The following is a 16,207-nucleotide window of genomic DNA, read 5'->3' on the forward strand; positions in this document are numbered from 1 at the left end:
AAGCTGTCTGTGGGCGATTGTGGGTCTGTCACAGGTGCCATATTGGATAACTAAATTTTCTACATTTGATGATTAGCCCAATCTGTATTGAAAACACTTTATTTCATTTTACCACTAGAACCAAAACGTCAGTTTGACTTGCTAGTAATATTTAAAACAGCACACATAACTTGTTTTGCGATACAATTTCTTTTCTTGAACTATAAGGGACAAAAGGTAGAAACCAAGAAACAAGAGGTCATCAGCATTTTCCAGGTGGACTAAACATACCGCTTACGAAAGTACTGTTGACACATATAAACGAAACCTCGGACCATTCCCCTGATGTCAAGCATGCAATAGTCTGGTTGCTTTTGGAAGGAAATAAAACGGTGTCCTCAGTGCATTCGTAAATAGTAAATTGACCATCCTCTGTTATCGTATACTCTGTATTAACTATATTTGGCGGTTCCCCACAACCTGCAATAAAAAAGACGTAGTAATTGCTAATATTTGTGAATAATTAATTCCTGGATTAACAGTTAAAATTTAACACTTAAATATTACGAAAGATAGTATGAGACGCAGGAGAGGTTACTTTATCAAATGTGTGTTATGGTTTAAGATGATCATCTCTGATATGTGAAACAGCTCTCATCGACATATGGTTATTTCCATAACATGTGAGACCCTTCGACGTCAAATCTCCTTGTAAAGGCTGCTATTGTATAGGACACAAATTATCATCGCGTACGGATATTTCATTGACATGTTGGTCCCTTCGAAGTCAAAACTCCTTCTAAAAGGCCATGTTGTATAGAGCACGTACTTAAACAACCTACGTGTTGAGCTTAGGTAACATATGAAGTTTGTCTGACCATATACCAATCGGTCTTCACTTCGAATCCTACACCCCGGATGAGTGTTTTCTTACAGTGTAGACCAATATAAAATCTTAAAATTTGAATCTGAGCAAATTTTACTACACACACACACACACACACACACACACACACACACACATATATATATATATATATATATATATATATATATATATATATATATATATATATATATATATATATATATATATATATATATAATTTTTATGTACCAAACGGTTGTCAGGATGAGTGTTGTTCCAACCTGATTTTTGGTCTTGTTTTGTAAGATATTTACTAAAATGTGAGTTCATGGCCTAACCTCGTTTGCGAGCTTAAAGGGTTCTGTAAGCGAAATTGTTGATAGTTTGATGGCATTTCCATTATAAATGATCCACATCTAGGTAGCTCTCGGGAATTATTCTGCGTCATTTTTATCTTATTTCTCTTTTAATGTGGACAGCGTTCCCTTCTTCAGCCGTTGGGCTGATTACCTTCAAGGTAACCTCGTTTGTGCCGAAAGATTACAAAGGTTTTTGTGTTAGTGTTTTCCCCATTTGTCGGTTGTAGTGTGTTAAATTTTTTAATAATATTCTTATAATGGCTATAAATTTTGATTGGGGTTCATGTTTTTCTGTTTTAGATGGATGCGATGTGTTCAGTTCCTTTAATGGATGCTGTACTTTCTGCTTCAGGGCTTAAAGTTTGATAGCTCATACTGCTTTCTGCAAGGTACTTCACCATTTGGCCGTTTTTTTTGTTTATTTTTTGTCATGGTCCATATCAGTAACCTTTGCCAGAGATATATCAATATCCCGTGTTTTGTATTTGTATTAGTGCTATATTTGATATGTTGCTATATCATCTTTATGTTTGGACTAGCTGTAATCATCAAATTGAAACACCAGTTGAACAGAAAGTGGACAGACTTGTCTCACTGATCTTTATAGTCTGAGTTGTTTTAATATTTTGATCCAAAGACTATTACTTTCGGTCTAATGTCTTTTTATACAATTTTTATCTTTGTCTGAACATGAGACCGAACTCACACTTAATCACAGCATTATCTATAAAGACATGTTCAATTTGATCATAAGCTTCCTCTTGATCGAGGAAGAGCATCACCCCTTTTTTCCCATTTATAATGTTGATAATTAGTTACTGTTTTATTGTCACGGTATTAAATAATATATCCTCCCTCCTTCCCCGCAACATTGGTTGATATTATTAATGCTCCCCATACATATTTTAATCCTATTCACCAATACTTTACTTAGTATTTTGTAGTCGGTTTTTAGTCAGTGATTAGTAAAATGACAGGTCTCAAGTCAGTGATTAGTAAAATGATAGGTCTCAAGTCAGTGATTAGTAAAATGATAGGTCTCAAGTCAGTGATTAGTAAAATGATCGGTCTCAAGTCAGTGATTAGTAAAATGATAGGTCTCAAATCTTTTTGCTCTTCTTATTTCCTTTAACCATCGTATTAAAGGTTCGGAATATATTATGGACTCTATCGTATTTGTTTGATAGTGATGTCGTTGCAATAGTGCTCCGTTTCGGTTTGTTCTGTTATTTTAGTGTACGTTATTGATCTTGGTAATAAGCGTGAATTTCTTTCATTATTGATTCTTTGCTATTGTTCGTGATATTATTATTTTGCAGTGATTACATGTTTGTGTCTTCTCCCTTTTTAATTTTTCTTCTTCTAATAATGTCTTTTGCCGTTGAGTATAGTTTTGAAAATTTCCATGCCCTTGTCGTTGCCCAATGTGTCATAGGTCACGTGACAGTTTGCATATACAACAGAGATTTTGTAGGCAAGGCCTTCATTCCTGTTTTCTGATCAGTTTGTGAAATCACTTATAGTTGTGTTCAGATATAATTTGAGAGAAATTATTTATTTAAATTATTAGCTGGGATTACAAATTGATAATTGACCTTTTGGACTAAAACACTAGCTGGGGATTATTGAGAACTCATTCAAAGCCATTCTAACTTTTACCATTGTGGCACATCGGGTCATTCAAGCAAGTCGATAAATCGAGTCATCCAAGATTATTGGAATTCATTCGGAACATTTTATATTTTAGGAATTGTAATAGAACATTTATGATTATTTGGGATTTAATCTACAATATTTTGTCTCTTATATTTTCCTTTTTGACAAGAAGATACTGAAACATCTCTTTCGTAGCTATAAAAAGGAAATTTTTAAAACGGAACTCTAATGAAAAGCATGCGTAATTTGCATTAACTATTGACATGTAAGCATAAACCACTATCGAATGAATGAAACAGTATGTGTAATCCAATAATAGCAGGTCTTAATAGAAAGAGCCTCATATATCCTGCAGAACGTTTGTTGCTCATCACATTTGGCATACACTCTCTAACTTAATAAAATGTATGCTTTCACCTAATCTACTTATCTATTTACTTTCTTAGCTGCAAACAAAAAACAACAACCACAATAATAATAATAATAATAATAATAACAATGATATTATTATTATTATTAAATTTACACTATTACTTTCATTCGTACCTACGTAATTTACTTATGTGTACCTGCTTACCAGTTTCCTCCAGAAAATGGAGACTTAGGTATAAGGCATCTGCTTGTTTTCCCAGAAACTTTAGGTTGTCATCTGTGAGCATGACATCCATATTGTCACAAGGTTCATGATAACAATTAATCATGTCGCCACGGTAGTTTCCTGCAAATGAAACAAATACTGGTGTATAGCTCAACCATGCTGTCCACATAAGAAAGCAGCCTTCCGAGTTATCTGAAGCTGCCTGCAGTTCAAGCTCTGAGACATGCAAAATGAATGGTGGACAAAGCTTGCAGAAAGAACCCAGCTGTACGCTGACACTGGTGACTACAAGGAGTTATATGAAGCGTTGAAAGCAGTGTATGGTCCTTCCTTCCAAATACAGAGCCCCTTACAGAATGCAGATGGACAAGAGCTACTCACTGACAGGGATTCTATCTTGAACCGCTGGTCAGAGCAATTCCACACCCTCTTCAGCACTAGCCGTACAGTCTAGGAGGAAGCTATTGATCGCATCCCACAGAGCCGCCAAAGATGGAACTCGATGAGGCACACACATTGCAAGAGACTACAAAAACCATAGAACAGTTGAAGAATGGAAAGGCTCCAGGAAATGATGGTATCCCGCCAAAGATATGGAAGAGTGGAAGCACAGCATTGACAGCTCTTTGGACTTGAGGTCAGCCTAAAGAAAACTGAGGTACTTCACCAGCCTGCTCCAAAGGAAGCGTCCGGCCACAAAGCATCTTATTTGACCAGACAGAGCTGAATGTAGTCCACCAGTTCACCTACCTGGGATGTGTGATATCCTCTGATGCCAAGATCGACAAAGAAATAAGTAGCAGACTGGCCACGGCAAACAGCGATTTCGGCAGACTCTATAAACGAGTGTGGTACAACGCCAGTGTCAAGAGAGATACAAAGATCAGTGTTAACAGAACAGAGCTGTTGTACTGACCACCCTCCTATATGGCGCTGAATCTTGGGTCACCTACAGCCTAAACCTCCGCCTACTGGAACGCTTCCATCAGCGCTGCCTCCGCACCATCCTCAACATCCACTGAAGTGACTTCTCATCACAAACACTGAAGTCCTCAAACAATCAGGGATCAATAGCTGTATCATGAAGATACATCTACGCTGGGCAGGGCACGTGTCCAGGATGGAGGATCATTGCCTGCTAAAGACTGCACTGTATGGTGAGCTGTCCACTGGCCACCGTGATAGAGGGGTACTTCGAAAAAGATATAAAGACTCTTTCAAAAAGACCCTCACCACCTGTGGCATCGATCACGCCAAATGGGCATCACAAGCTGCTGACCGTAAAAGCTGGCGACGTACAGTTCACCAGGCCACTGCCACTTTTTGAACAAAATAGATGGACAAGCTTGGAGGAAAAACGATGGCTAATAAAAAACCGGAAACACTCGACAGCACCTACCACAAGCCAGACGTTTCGCTGCAGCCTCTGTGGACAGACGTGCCTGTCACGTATTGGGCTCTTCAGCCACCAGCGCGCGTGCAATAGACGTGGACATTCCCCTTCCTGAATCTTTGCAAGCAAAGTCAAGCCAACACACACACACACACACACACACACACACATATATATATATATATATATATATATATATATATATATATATATATATATATATATATATATATATATATATATATATATATAAAACCAAAACCATGATCGAATAACCTTTGGCAGAGATTTAATGTTTGATCAAATGTAATGAAATATGATAGGTGGTTAAGAGATACATTTAATGTAAGATAAGACATCTCAGTAGGATTTTAAACCCCTGATACATATTCTCGTACAAATGGATATATCACATACAGTATGTTACAATAAAAAACGAAATCTGACATTTCATAAGCCATATTATACTACGTTCACATTCACCGGTTTACATCCGTGTGCAAATTTACATATATAGGTGACATCTCCTGTGGCCTAAGTGGTTAGAATGTCTGCCTCGGATGCGGGAGGCGGCTGATTCGAACCCCGCCCGAGAGATACTAAACACTTATACAAATGGTACTTACAGTTGCCTCGCTTGGCACTCAGCATTAAGAGGTTAGTGTTAGGACAGGTCTGTCTGGTGTGAGGATAATGTGAATGGGTGGGGCATGATGCCACATGTCTGCGGCATGATGCCAACGTGCTAGACATTACTGTAAACTGCCACATTACAGACATCGTAGTGATATGACTGAAAACAATTAAACCTACGCTAAAAATCAATAACACACACACACACACACACACACACACACACACACATATATGAATGTAATTGTTTAACCTATGAAAGTCGTTTAATATGTATACATTTTCGAGCTGTGTGAATTTACACCATCTACAGAGGCAGTGCCAAAATTAATTATTAAGTGGTACAGTCAAACACACTTCTACCCAACGTCTTCGCGATATTAGTTCCGGATATCGTTGAAAGGTGATTGAGTACATATCTCGTAGGGACGGAAAGACAGATGTAAGTAATTTTGTATGCCTCCATAGACTGTGCAGGTATCACAAAGATCGGACGACATGGAAAATCAAAATGAAACGTGTCTTATATTCCAGTAGGCCTTATGAGCAAATAAATGAAATTGTCAAAATAAAAAGCATATTATTTGAGCACTTTCGCCACTTTTTTATACCTATTTAGACACTTCATGTCCGTATATTTCTTATAATTGGATGATGGGATGGAGATAGCGTGATGGGGTGGGGCTTGCGGGCCAGTAGGTTGGATTTTTCATTGCGTTTTAACACATTATTGGTTATATCATGCCGATGAAATGTTAACTGAGGTTTCCCATGGACACGTAGCTCGGTATGCAATCTGATATCCACATAACACGAGCTTGACGCGATACTAAAGGATCTCCTTCAGTGGCATTAGGCATTCGATTTTATTCCGTCTGAAACCCTTTATAACTCGTAACAATGAAGAATGATCCACCTAATTATTAGGGTAAAATCGGAAAGTTTTTCGTTTCTAGAAAACTCCAGTAATAGATAAATATAAGTTAGTAGTAGGGGAGGCGAGTCATACAACTTTTAGAAGGTTCCAAATGCCGAAATAAACCCTTTAAAAAACCGCGAGGACGCTTCGTTGTAAACACAATTGTCGCCGTCGTTGCTGCGTTTTGTTGTCGTTGCCCTCCCTACTGCTTCCTGCGTCCCTTTTCGAAAACCAATTTATCCAAAAATCGTATCTAACCCGACTCGATACCGTGTTCGAGGATCATGTAAATTTATTGTTATAAATCCATGCGGGGTTGACTGAGCCTGACTAAATAAATTTCTAAACTTAATTATGTCCATATCACTGCTGCAGCAAGTCTGATATATATTTCGTAACGTGTGTGTATCAACTCCGTTCAACACAGCAAGAATATGACAGTTATCCCTGATCACTTTAGGAATTTGGGTATATCGTTGGATTACGTAAATCACATCAGTGTTTTTGTGCCTGCCTCTGGAAAATATCCTGGCAGGATTTGATTGTTTATCCAACATCACATCATCATACACGACTAAATTATTAATGAATCCATCAATATCATCAATACTTGGCGCTTCATTAATGTCAGTTATAAATTCAACAACATCATCGCCGTTTTCATTTAATGATTTTGCACTTTCATTAAAATCTTTTAATACTTCGTAGCATCGTTGATCGTCTACCAAATACAACTTGTCCCACTTCATCCACTTCATTATTAAATTAAGTAACAACTGTGTCTTACCACTCCCAGATGGTCCAATTATAATCATACGAACAGAGTTTGGTAGTGCTGCGTGATGCTTAACTGGTTCTCGTTTCTTTGTAGCAGAAAAGTCAGTGATCTCCATTAAAATAATATAATATAAATATGGATTTATATTGTGTGAAATGTAGAGCACGTACCCCAAACAGTGATCTAACAACCATTACAACAAAAAATAACAGATCTGCGGTTTCGGACAAGTGTGAGCGATGCGGTGCAAAAAGTTTAAATTTATTCCCAGTGGCAAGTCGGCGCCAAAACCAAAGTCGGCGCCAAAACCAAAGTCAAAACCAGCGCCAAGTAAAAAATAAAGGGAGGTGATATTGCCGCCAAGTTAGCAAAATTACCAGGGGCTCCGTGGGCAAAATACCCAGGAGAAAAATATCTCCCAGGATATAATTACTGTGGTCCTGGAACCCGACTTGATATCAGACTTGATAACCAAGATCGACCAAAACCCGGAGAAGAACCAATAAATGCTATCGATAAAGCGTGTCATGCGCATGATGTGGCTTATAAAAGTAAAAATCTACAAGATAGGCATCTCGCGGATGTGAAATTAATTCACGTGCTAAATTCTATTACTGATAAATCTCTCAAAGAAAGGTTAGCCAGTTGGTTAATAAAGTCCGCGATGAAAGGTAAATTAGCGCTTGGCGCTGGTAATTAATTATAATGGAGTCGATTTATTATTCCCCAAGAGGATACTGGAGGGGTAGCGCAGCAATTAGTAAACTTGCCAGTGCAGCAAAAGTCACACGTGATACTGCAGCAGATTGGTTATCCAAACAGGCAATATGGCAAATTTATCTACCGCGTCCTAAGAAAATTAATTTTGCACATTTTGATGTTAGTGTTCCTAATGAAGTTCATCAGGTTGATATATTATTTCTACCACATGATACCGTTCGTCGTCGAACATATAAATACGCGCTTACTGTAGTTGATGTTGCAAGTAAATACAACGATGCAGAACCGTTAACGACTAAAACAGCATCTGAGGTTGCTTCTGCGTTTGAACGAATTTATCAACGAGGTGGTCTGCGATGGCCAAATCTATTACAAGTTGATCCTGGCAGAGAATTTCAGGGTGCAGTATCATCAACGATGAAGCAACATAATGTCACTATCAGACGAGGGCATACTGAGATTCATCGTGATCAGGCAATTGTTGAGCGATTTAATCGAACACTTGCTGAGCGGTTATTTGGATATCAATACGCGAAGGAATTTATCCAAGACAAGAGATCTCGTGAATGGGTTGCAAGATTACCAAGCGTGATAACTGCATTAAATAATGAAATAACTCGAACAGCCAACATGAAACCTATTAACGCAATTAAATAAAAAAATATACCCGTACAACGACGTGATTTTTCAGCGCAACCAATACTGGGCAATGTCACTGTGAGATATTTATATGAACCAGGTGAACTTGAAGGTGGTAAAAAGAGAGCGACTGATCCTATCTGGAGCATCACGACACACAAGATATCTAACATAACTAGATCTACTGGTAGGCCAGCAATCTACAGGCTGGAATCAACTGCCCCTCAACGTGGATTCACACGTGAACAATTACAAGCAATTCCCGAGGACACACAATTACCGCCCAGATCACTTAACTAGCTAGCACCCCTACGTCAATTATACTTAAGACATGTCAGCATCACATTTTGTTGTGTATGAGCAAGATTGTTATCTTTTCTGTCTACGGTAAATTGTTTTGGATTTTTATTAGTGTAACACCACAACATTATACAATTACAGCTCGCACAGTGTTTATTCTGCTGTTGTTTTAGTGTCATGATAAATTCAACATCGAGGTCGAAATCGCGATTATTTCTTTTGTCACTCTGTTTGTAACCGGCTAATTTGTTTCTTATTATATCACTGTTGTTTTCATTATTAATTTTCATCAGCCATTGACTCTTCCAAGACAAATCTTCGCAATTGAGATATTCTTCTGACTCGAGACGCTGACAAGTAAACTAAGTTTGACCACTCGATTCGATCATCAACAATCCAAACAAATGTATCAGAAATAGTTAGTCCTTGAGATGAATGTATCGTCATTGCGTATCCTAGCGTCCACGGGGATTTGTTCATTTTTAGTGCATCTTCAACAACATTGACATCAACTGTGACAATATCATTTAATACTAAATTCTGTTTCTCTGTTTTCCCAGGAATATCAACATCTATATTCTGTAACCGCGTATCAGCTGGTCTATAACACAATGGCACTGGCAACATTGGAAATTTTTCTCGTTGGAGTAAAAACAATTTCATCTGAAGTGTGTCTCTGACTATCTTTCTACTTGCCACAATCAAATCGTTTGGTCTCCACGTTTTCCAAAAGTCGCTCATTGAAGTCTCTGAAATCATTTTACGCATAATTTCACATTGAATTTTATTCAGTTGTAATCTGATTAATGTTTTAAATTCCTTCAACGTTGCATCAAGAGATCTATAATCATCAGACACTTCTTCATAATACTCAACAAAATCTTTTAACCACAAATGCGGAGATGGACCAACAAAAGGTGGTGGCTGACCGTGGTCGCCGCACATAACGACTGCAGTATTTTTGTTAATAGCCAATTGAGAAATGTTTTTAATATATCTAACGACACTGTGCCTATTTTATCCCAAATAATATTCCGCGGAATGTATTTTGTTCCCATTCGATCTGGAGTCCATACACCACCGCTGTATTTGAAAAAGCTGTGATAAGTACAAAAATTAACTCCTCGTTGTTTCATCTCCCTGGCGAGCCTGTGTGTTAGTGTTAACACAATCATATCTGAATCGAAAATCTTCGATTTTCCACGAAATAATTCAATCGCTCGAGTTGTCTTACCAGAACCCCCCGGTCCGTTCAAATAAACGGTTTTGTGTCTGGTGATTGGATCATTTACAGACGGTGCAGAAGACATTTCCGATAATTCTGATTTGCAATAATTATCCTTAATTTCAACATCAGCGGATTCACAATAACAATGTAGCATTTCCTTTTTTTTATTCTCCACGAACTCCATGATTCATCGTTGCTTGTAAAACGAGCCAGTGATTCTGAATATCTTTCATCGATATAAAATGAATCCGTTGCAACTCTAACTGCAGTGTCGGGAAATCGATTTATCATCGATAGCAAGTTTATAGAAACATAAGCCAGCATCGAAGATCTTAAATGTGTGTATTGAGGTGATTCTCCATTAATATAACTTACAATTGTGCCCAACCGTGTTCCGTCGGACAAGAAAGCGTACTCCCGATTATAAAATATATTTCTCGCAGCGGCATCAGCAATTATAAAACTTAATTCAGCATCATCCATAATCGATCGTGAGTGATGTCGTTTATGATCATATGCACCACCTTGAGTAAATTTACCGATTATTCTTCTACCGAGATCTTTTGCTGTTTTTTCACTATTGCTGAGTTTGATTTTAAGAATATTAGGAGCGTTATTGTTAATGACATCCATGGTTTGATGGGGACACTCTCGTGCATATTCTTCAATGACTTCATCGAGACTGATACGCTCCGGTGTTGGTAACCAAACCGAAGTCTGCGGTCGATATGATATAATTGCTTCACTGACCGTCAACTATACCAGTATTCGGCTGTCAAGCATATATCGCAATAACACTATTGGTGCCCAGCGTTTCTCTGAGAAATGTCTGCCAAACCAAACATAACAAATCGGATGAAGTTTTTCAGCTCGCGCAAACGACGTTACACGAGCAAATCCTGTCAGGTCAAAATCGGGTAAAGGACCATTTATAGCAACTCGCGTCATCGAGTTCGTGGGATGTCCAAATCTTCTAAAATATCCACTACACTCGCCCATCCCAAGAAAGCTTCCCGGATAACACGCAACCATGTCTACGGAAATGATATCCTTGTGGTCATACTTGGTATTCCACAAACCGCTATGTCCATACTCGACACAACTCAATTGTATATCTTCAATAAAATCACGCTGGGTTGGCTTCCATGAATGTCTTTCTCTGGCGGCGTGAGCGGCAACTGATGGAACTGTAAAACAATTAGTTAATAACTGCTCAGTGTTTTCTGAATATTTCTCTGCGAGTTTTTTCATTTGTTGTTGCAGAAATTCCGGCCGGTGTAATTCACCGTTAGATCATACAAATTGATCATACTCGCCATCTTCGGAACTTTTAAACAACCACATCGACACAGGGTCGTTTTTGCTTATATGTTTAATAAAATCAAATATATCTTCCGAATAATATTTCACAACACGATCCCGCGGAAATATCGTAACTGCGTTAGTCCAAGCGTGAGCGTTATGATCAATGATATTTATTGGAGCTCCGTTCCGATTATATTTCGATTTTTATAATACTTCTTCTGTTATCGTTGTTACGGTTATGGGGAATCTTAATGCTTTTTCTAGCTCGGCAACATCGTTTATTGACGCTCCTGTATCCTTGACTTTTTCAGCCCACGCTGCTATCTTGGAACGTCTTAGATCAGTTAGGCCGTTTCCGCGCATCGCATTTTTGAAATGTTCCATTACTCGCTCGGCTACACAATTCAGCCTTGAGAATCTCATTGGGGTGAGTTTTTTTATTTTTGGTTTTTTTATCGGATAGATTCCAAAAATGACCTCGGTCACAGGATACGCTCGAGTGTAATATGGTTTATCAATCCCAGTCAACATTCCTGGTTTGGAATCTTTACTTAACAGAACGGTTTTGTCATTAGCAAGGACAGGGTCATTTTTGTCACGGATAATCCACGTATCGGAATCATCTTGCACAATAAATTTTATTCCGAAAAAATATTTCTGATTATCAAAGAGGTAATTGATAATTGTTTTCGCTCGTGCATCATTCATTGTAGCATCAATGACAGAGTCAGTGTCGCGTATAATTTTAAATGTGGACCATACGTGAGATGCTCCATCATTACGAAATTCTTTTTTGGCATTCCTGATAATATCAAACAGATCAGTCAGGGCTCGTCTCCGCGAGTCAGGGGTTAATCTGTCAAGATCGAATCTAGAAGCTTTCCAGGGCTTGATTGCAGATAATCTTTTAAGCTCCTCCATATTATGTTTAAGACAAACATTCAAATAAGAAATGTTATATATAATGAATCAGTGCAAGTGGCTTAAAGTTGGCTCTGTAACTCCTTGTAATAAATCCTGCAAAAAAGAATTATGCGGGGAACATTCCCAAAGCGTCCGAAGGGGGAGTTTAGGACCAATACCATGTCTGCGATGTGGTGTTGGGGTCAGGGATAAAACACAGTTATGTGCAAGTTGCGGGGAAAAGAGATACCGTGAACTTAAAAGATATTATAACAAAAGAAATAACGAAGTCGCGCTAAAATGTGAGCGCGATTATTTAACTAAGTTTTCAGACAAATTATAAATTAGACAAATACATTATTATATAAATGAGCCAAGAATTTGTCCCACACCCCATCATTAAGAATTATGAAACGAATCGTGAGGGAATAGTCAGAAATTGCAGGTTGAAAAACCAGTTGGTGTTGTTAGTAATACTGGTTATCTTAGATTTACTGTTAGGACAAAGAAGTATCTCAGTCATCGTTTCGTGTTTGAGGTATTTAACGGAGTGATCCAAGACGATCTTGTGATCGATCACATCAGCGGTGTGAAAACCGACAATAATTTATCCAATCTGAGAATTGTAACACAAAGCCAAAATTGTAAATCTGGTAATACTGGCTGTAGTAATAAGAGCGCCAAGAGAGTTGTATCCATAAACTTAGATACGAATGAAGAAATAATATTTCAACCGATGAACTCAGCTGGCAAGTATTTTGATATTTGTATATCCTCAGTACAAAGAGTCGCAGAAAATATATACAAATCTGCCATCTCAAAAAAATATAATAAACAAAGAATTGTTTTTCATTATTTACTTCACTAAAATCCTGAAGTTTTTTAATGTAAATGGGAGGTAACTCCGTTAAGCATATCTCATGCCTATACTTACGCAACACTCCTTGAGATGTCAATTTATCCAGCGCGGCAGAGCGGTATATTATTTTTTTTACAGTCACAGTCTATAACACTTCCGCGTTTGTCAGTACAGGTAAGTGTTATTTTTCATAAGCTGTATTAAAATTTGAATTCAATTCAGAACTTGTTAACGATATACACTACAAACGGGTAAACAGTTCTCCGTGTTACGATCACAACAGGGTCTTCAATTACTTCCCGTTGATTTTATCAAGGATTTTAACAAAGACTATCAGACGGGCGGGTGTACAATAAATAATATTTATTTCACAGATAAAATCCTTGTTTTATTAAATTCGTTTGGTTTTCTGGTTCATCTGTATTTTTTCTGCGATTATATTTAAGAAAAAATACGAAAACCCGAGTGAGCTATTTTTGAACTTCCAAGTATCAGTCAGTTTATATACTATAGCGTCCGAATTATGTACGGGGTTTCGAAACCCAACAAAGTTGCACAACTTTCCGCGTTATCACCCTGACGGGGTGACATTTTACACCTCACGGGATTGATTTTGGGGAGGGTGTGCAACTTTGTTGAGCGTAGAATATAACCCCGTATCTGTCTGTACTGTCCTTAGTTAAAAAATAATATATGTTGTCCTGTCCTACTGTAAACTTGCTAAGATGCGGTGGCACCTTAGAAGCTTACAAATGTTAATACTATGTGTAATAGTGTAAATACTATATGTTGTACTGTCCTTGGTTGAAAAATACATGTTGTGCTGTCCCTGTAAACTTGCTAAGATGTGATGGCACCTTAGAAGCTTACAAAACTATATGTTGTACTGTCCTTAGTTAAAAAATACATGTTGTGCTGTCCCTGTAAACTTGCTAAGATGCGATGGCACCTTAGAAGCTTACAAAACTATATGTTGTACTGTCCCTGTAAAACTTGCTAAGATGCGATGGCACCTTAGAAGCTTACAAAACTATATGTTGTACTGTCCTACTGTAAACTTGCTAAGATGCGATGGCATACCTTAGAAGCTTACAAACGTATATATATATCTGTATTCCTCTGAACCCGCTAGGATATCATTTGGGTAAGCTAGAGGTTCAACACAGGGAATATTTCGTCTTTCGCAAACACGCCCTCTGGGCTTTCTAGACTGTTATTTGACAGGTTAGGGGCTCACATGGGGGATGTGTTTACGCTCCTGAGGTTGGTAGGATGTCATAAGACACCCTAGAGAATCAAGGAGATGTGGTGAGCATTTTTTTTTTCTTTTAAATATATAATATTTATATATATTTATGAATTACGAAAATATCAATGATGTGATTGTTGTTATTAAAAAATTAGAAGAGCGCGGATTTAATATATCCGATAAACTAAATCCTGAAACAATCATGTCTGATTTTGAATCACTACATGAAGCTAAATGCGCAGGGCGTTATATTCTGCCTGCTTAGTACCGATTTATAAAGAGGATCCAGATGAATTTACATAAATCGCTGGCTACAGTAGAAGAAGCACAAATATGTGAATTCGTTTCGTTGTCTCGTGCAATTAAAAAAATTAGGTTGGAATTAGCTCAAGAGTATGAAACAAGGAAGGAGATAAATACTCGTGTAAGAAAGCTAAAAAATTGTATGTCCGTTGAGGAAGTAAATACCTAGAAATGAAGTCACCTTGATGAAATCAAGGACTTGGAAATGAAATTGAAAGTAAAAAAAAAAGTGATATATTTTTTTTTACTTGTATCAGTCCGAGTTAGATAATATTTTCCTTAGTCGGCCGGATTTAATGCAGGAGTGCGCATAATTGAGAATTTGATCTCGGTCACAAACAATTGAAATAATATGCCCGCGTCTGAGATTATCTAACTGTTGCTGTGTTAGTAAGAAATCTTCGTTTCCGTATTCGTCAATAATAAATTTAACGTTAATTTCTTCTTGGGTAAATGCAGCTTTAACTGCTTGCTCGAGCGCTTGTTTGTCATACAATAAAACATTTATGTGGTGGTACATATTTAAAGATCTAAGATCTAAATACGCGTATATACTCTAAAATTTGAGGTATACTGCAATGCGCGATCACAATATGATCTTTTTTCAGTCTTTGTAGTTGCGTATCAGTCAGTATAAAATCGTCAGTGCCGTATTCGTCAACAATTATTTCTCCGGGGTAACTTTTCCGGTTTCGACAGCTTCATCAAGAAGTTCTGTGTTATGTATGAAACATTTTACATGGTGATACATTATATAATACTCGATTGATTAATTGTCAGTCAATTTTACTGCAGATTTACTTTTACTGAAAAACGTTGAATTTTTATGATTCTAGCAAACACCCTATCAAAATTAGCAAATCGGACGATTTCTGTGATTTTTACTAGTAAACACTCTATCAAAATTAGCAAATCGGACGATTTCTGTGATTTTTACTAGTAAACACCCTATAAAAATTGAGAAATTGGTCGATGTGTACAAAATATATATAAAATAAAATATTTTTACTGTTCTGCGAAGACCGAAAAAGTCTTTAAGACTGAAAACCCCGAAAATCGAAGATTTTTAGGATTTCACAAGTAAATTAATATGTAGTGTTGCATTCCGTAAATCAAGAAGGTGACCAGACTGGTCTGTTAGTTTGAAATTTATTCTGGTCAGCCACGGATTATGACATCGTAGATAGACTGGATTGATCGGCTCTTGCACGATTAGAAATCCAGGTGGTACATCTTTCGGGGTGAATGAATAAAGAACAAATCCTTGCTGGGCTTGATTTGATACTGTTGTGTCTGTGCTGTAACTGCCATCAATGACATCACACACAAGATTGACCGCGACCACTTCGGTTATATTTACGATGCCAGGAGATACATGTCGTCCGTCTCCCGAAAGACTATTGTTGTGTCTGAGGATAGTTGGCTCCGGTAGTGATCGACTGTGTTGTGTGAGCATGTCATCAAAAAACTCATTGATTAGATCGTTGGCTGATTTCTTTAGCTCAGATGCGTTATATG

The 16,207-nt window shown here is 37.6% G+C and overlaps 1 protein-coding gene across 1 annotated transcript in view; it reads right to left on the reverse strand.

Annotated features, from left to right (window-relative positions):
• The window catches only part of LOC149775942 (uncharacterized), a 41,192-nt gene that overhangs the window by 683 nt on the left and 24,302 nt on the right, over positions 1 to 16,207 (reverse strand). The window contains exons 6-7 of the mRNA XM_089941830.1: positions 3,440 to 3,580; positions 271 to 459 (exon numbers count right to left, since the gene is read on the reverse strand). Coding sequence (XP_089797956.1) covers positions 271 to 459; positions 3,440 to 3,580 — 330 coding nt within the window. The remainder of the gene's footprint in view (positions 1 to 270; positions 460 to 3,439; positions 3,581 to 16,207) is intronic.

Source organism: Sinohyriopsis cumingii, chromosome 18, assembly GCF_028554795.1.
Source record: "Sinohyriopsis cumingii isolate HCF-2022 chromosome 18, ASM2855479v2, whole genome shotgun sequence".
Taxonomy (NCBI): domain Eukaryota; kingdom Metazoa; phylum Mollusca; class Bivalvia; order Unionida; family Unionidae; genus Sinohyriopsis; species Sinohyriopsis cumingii.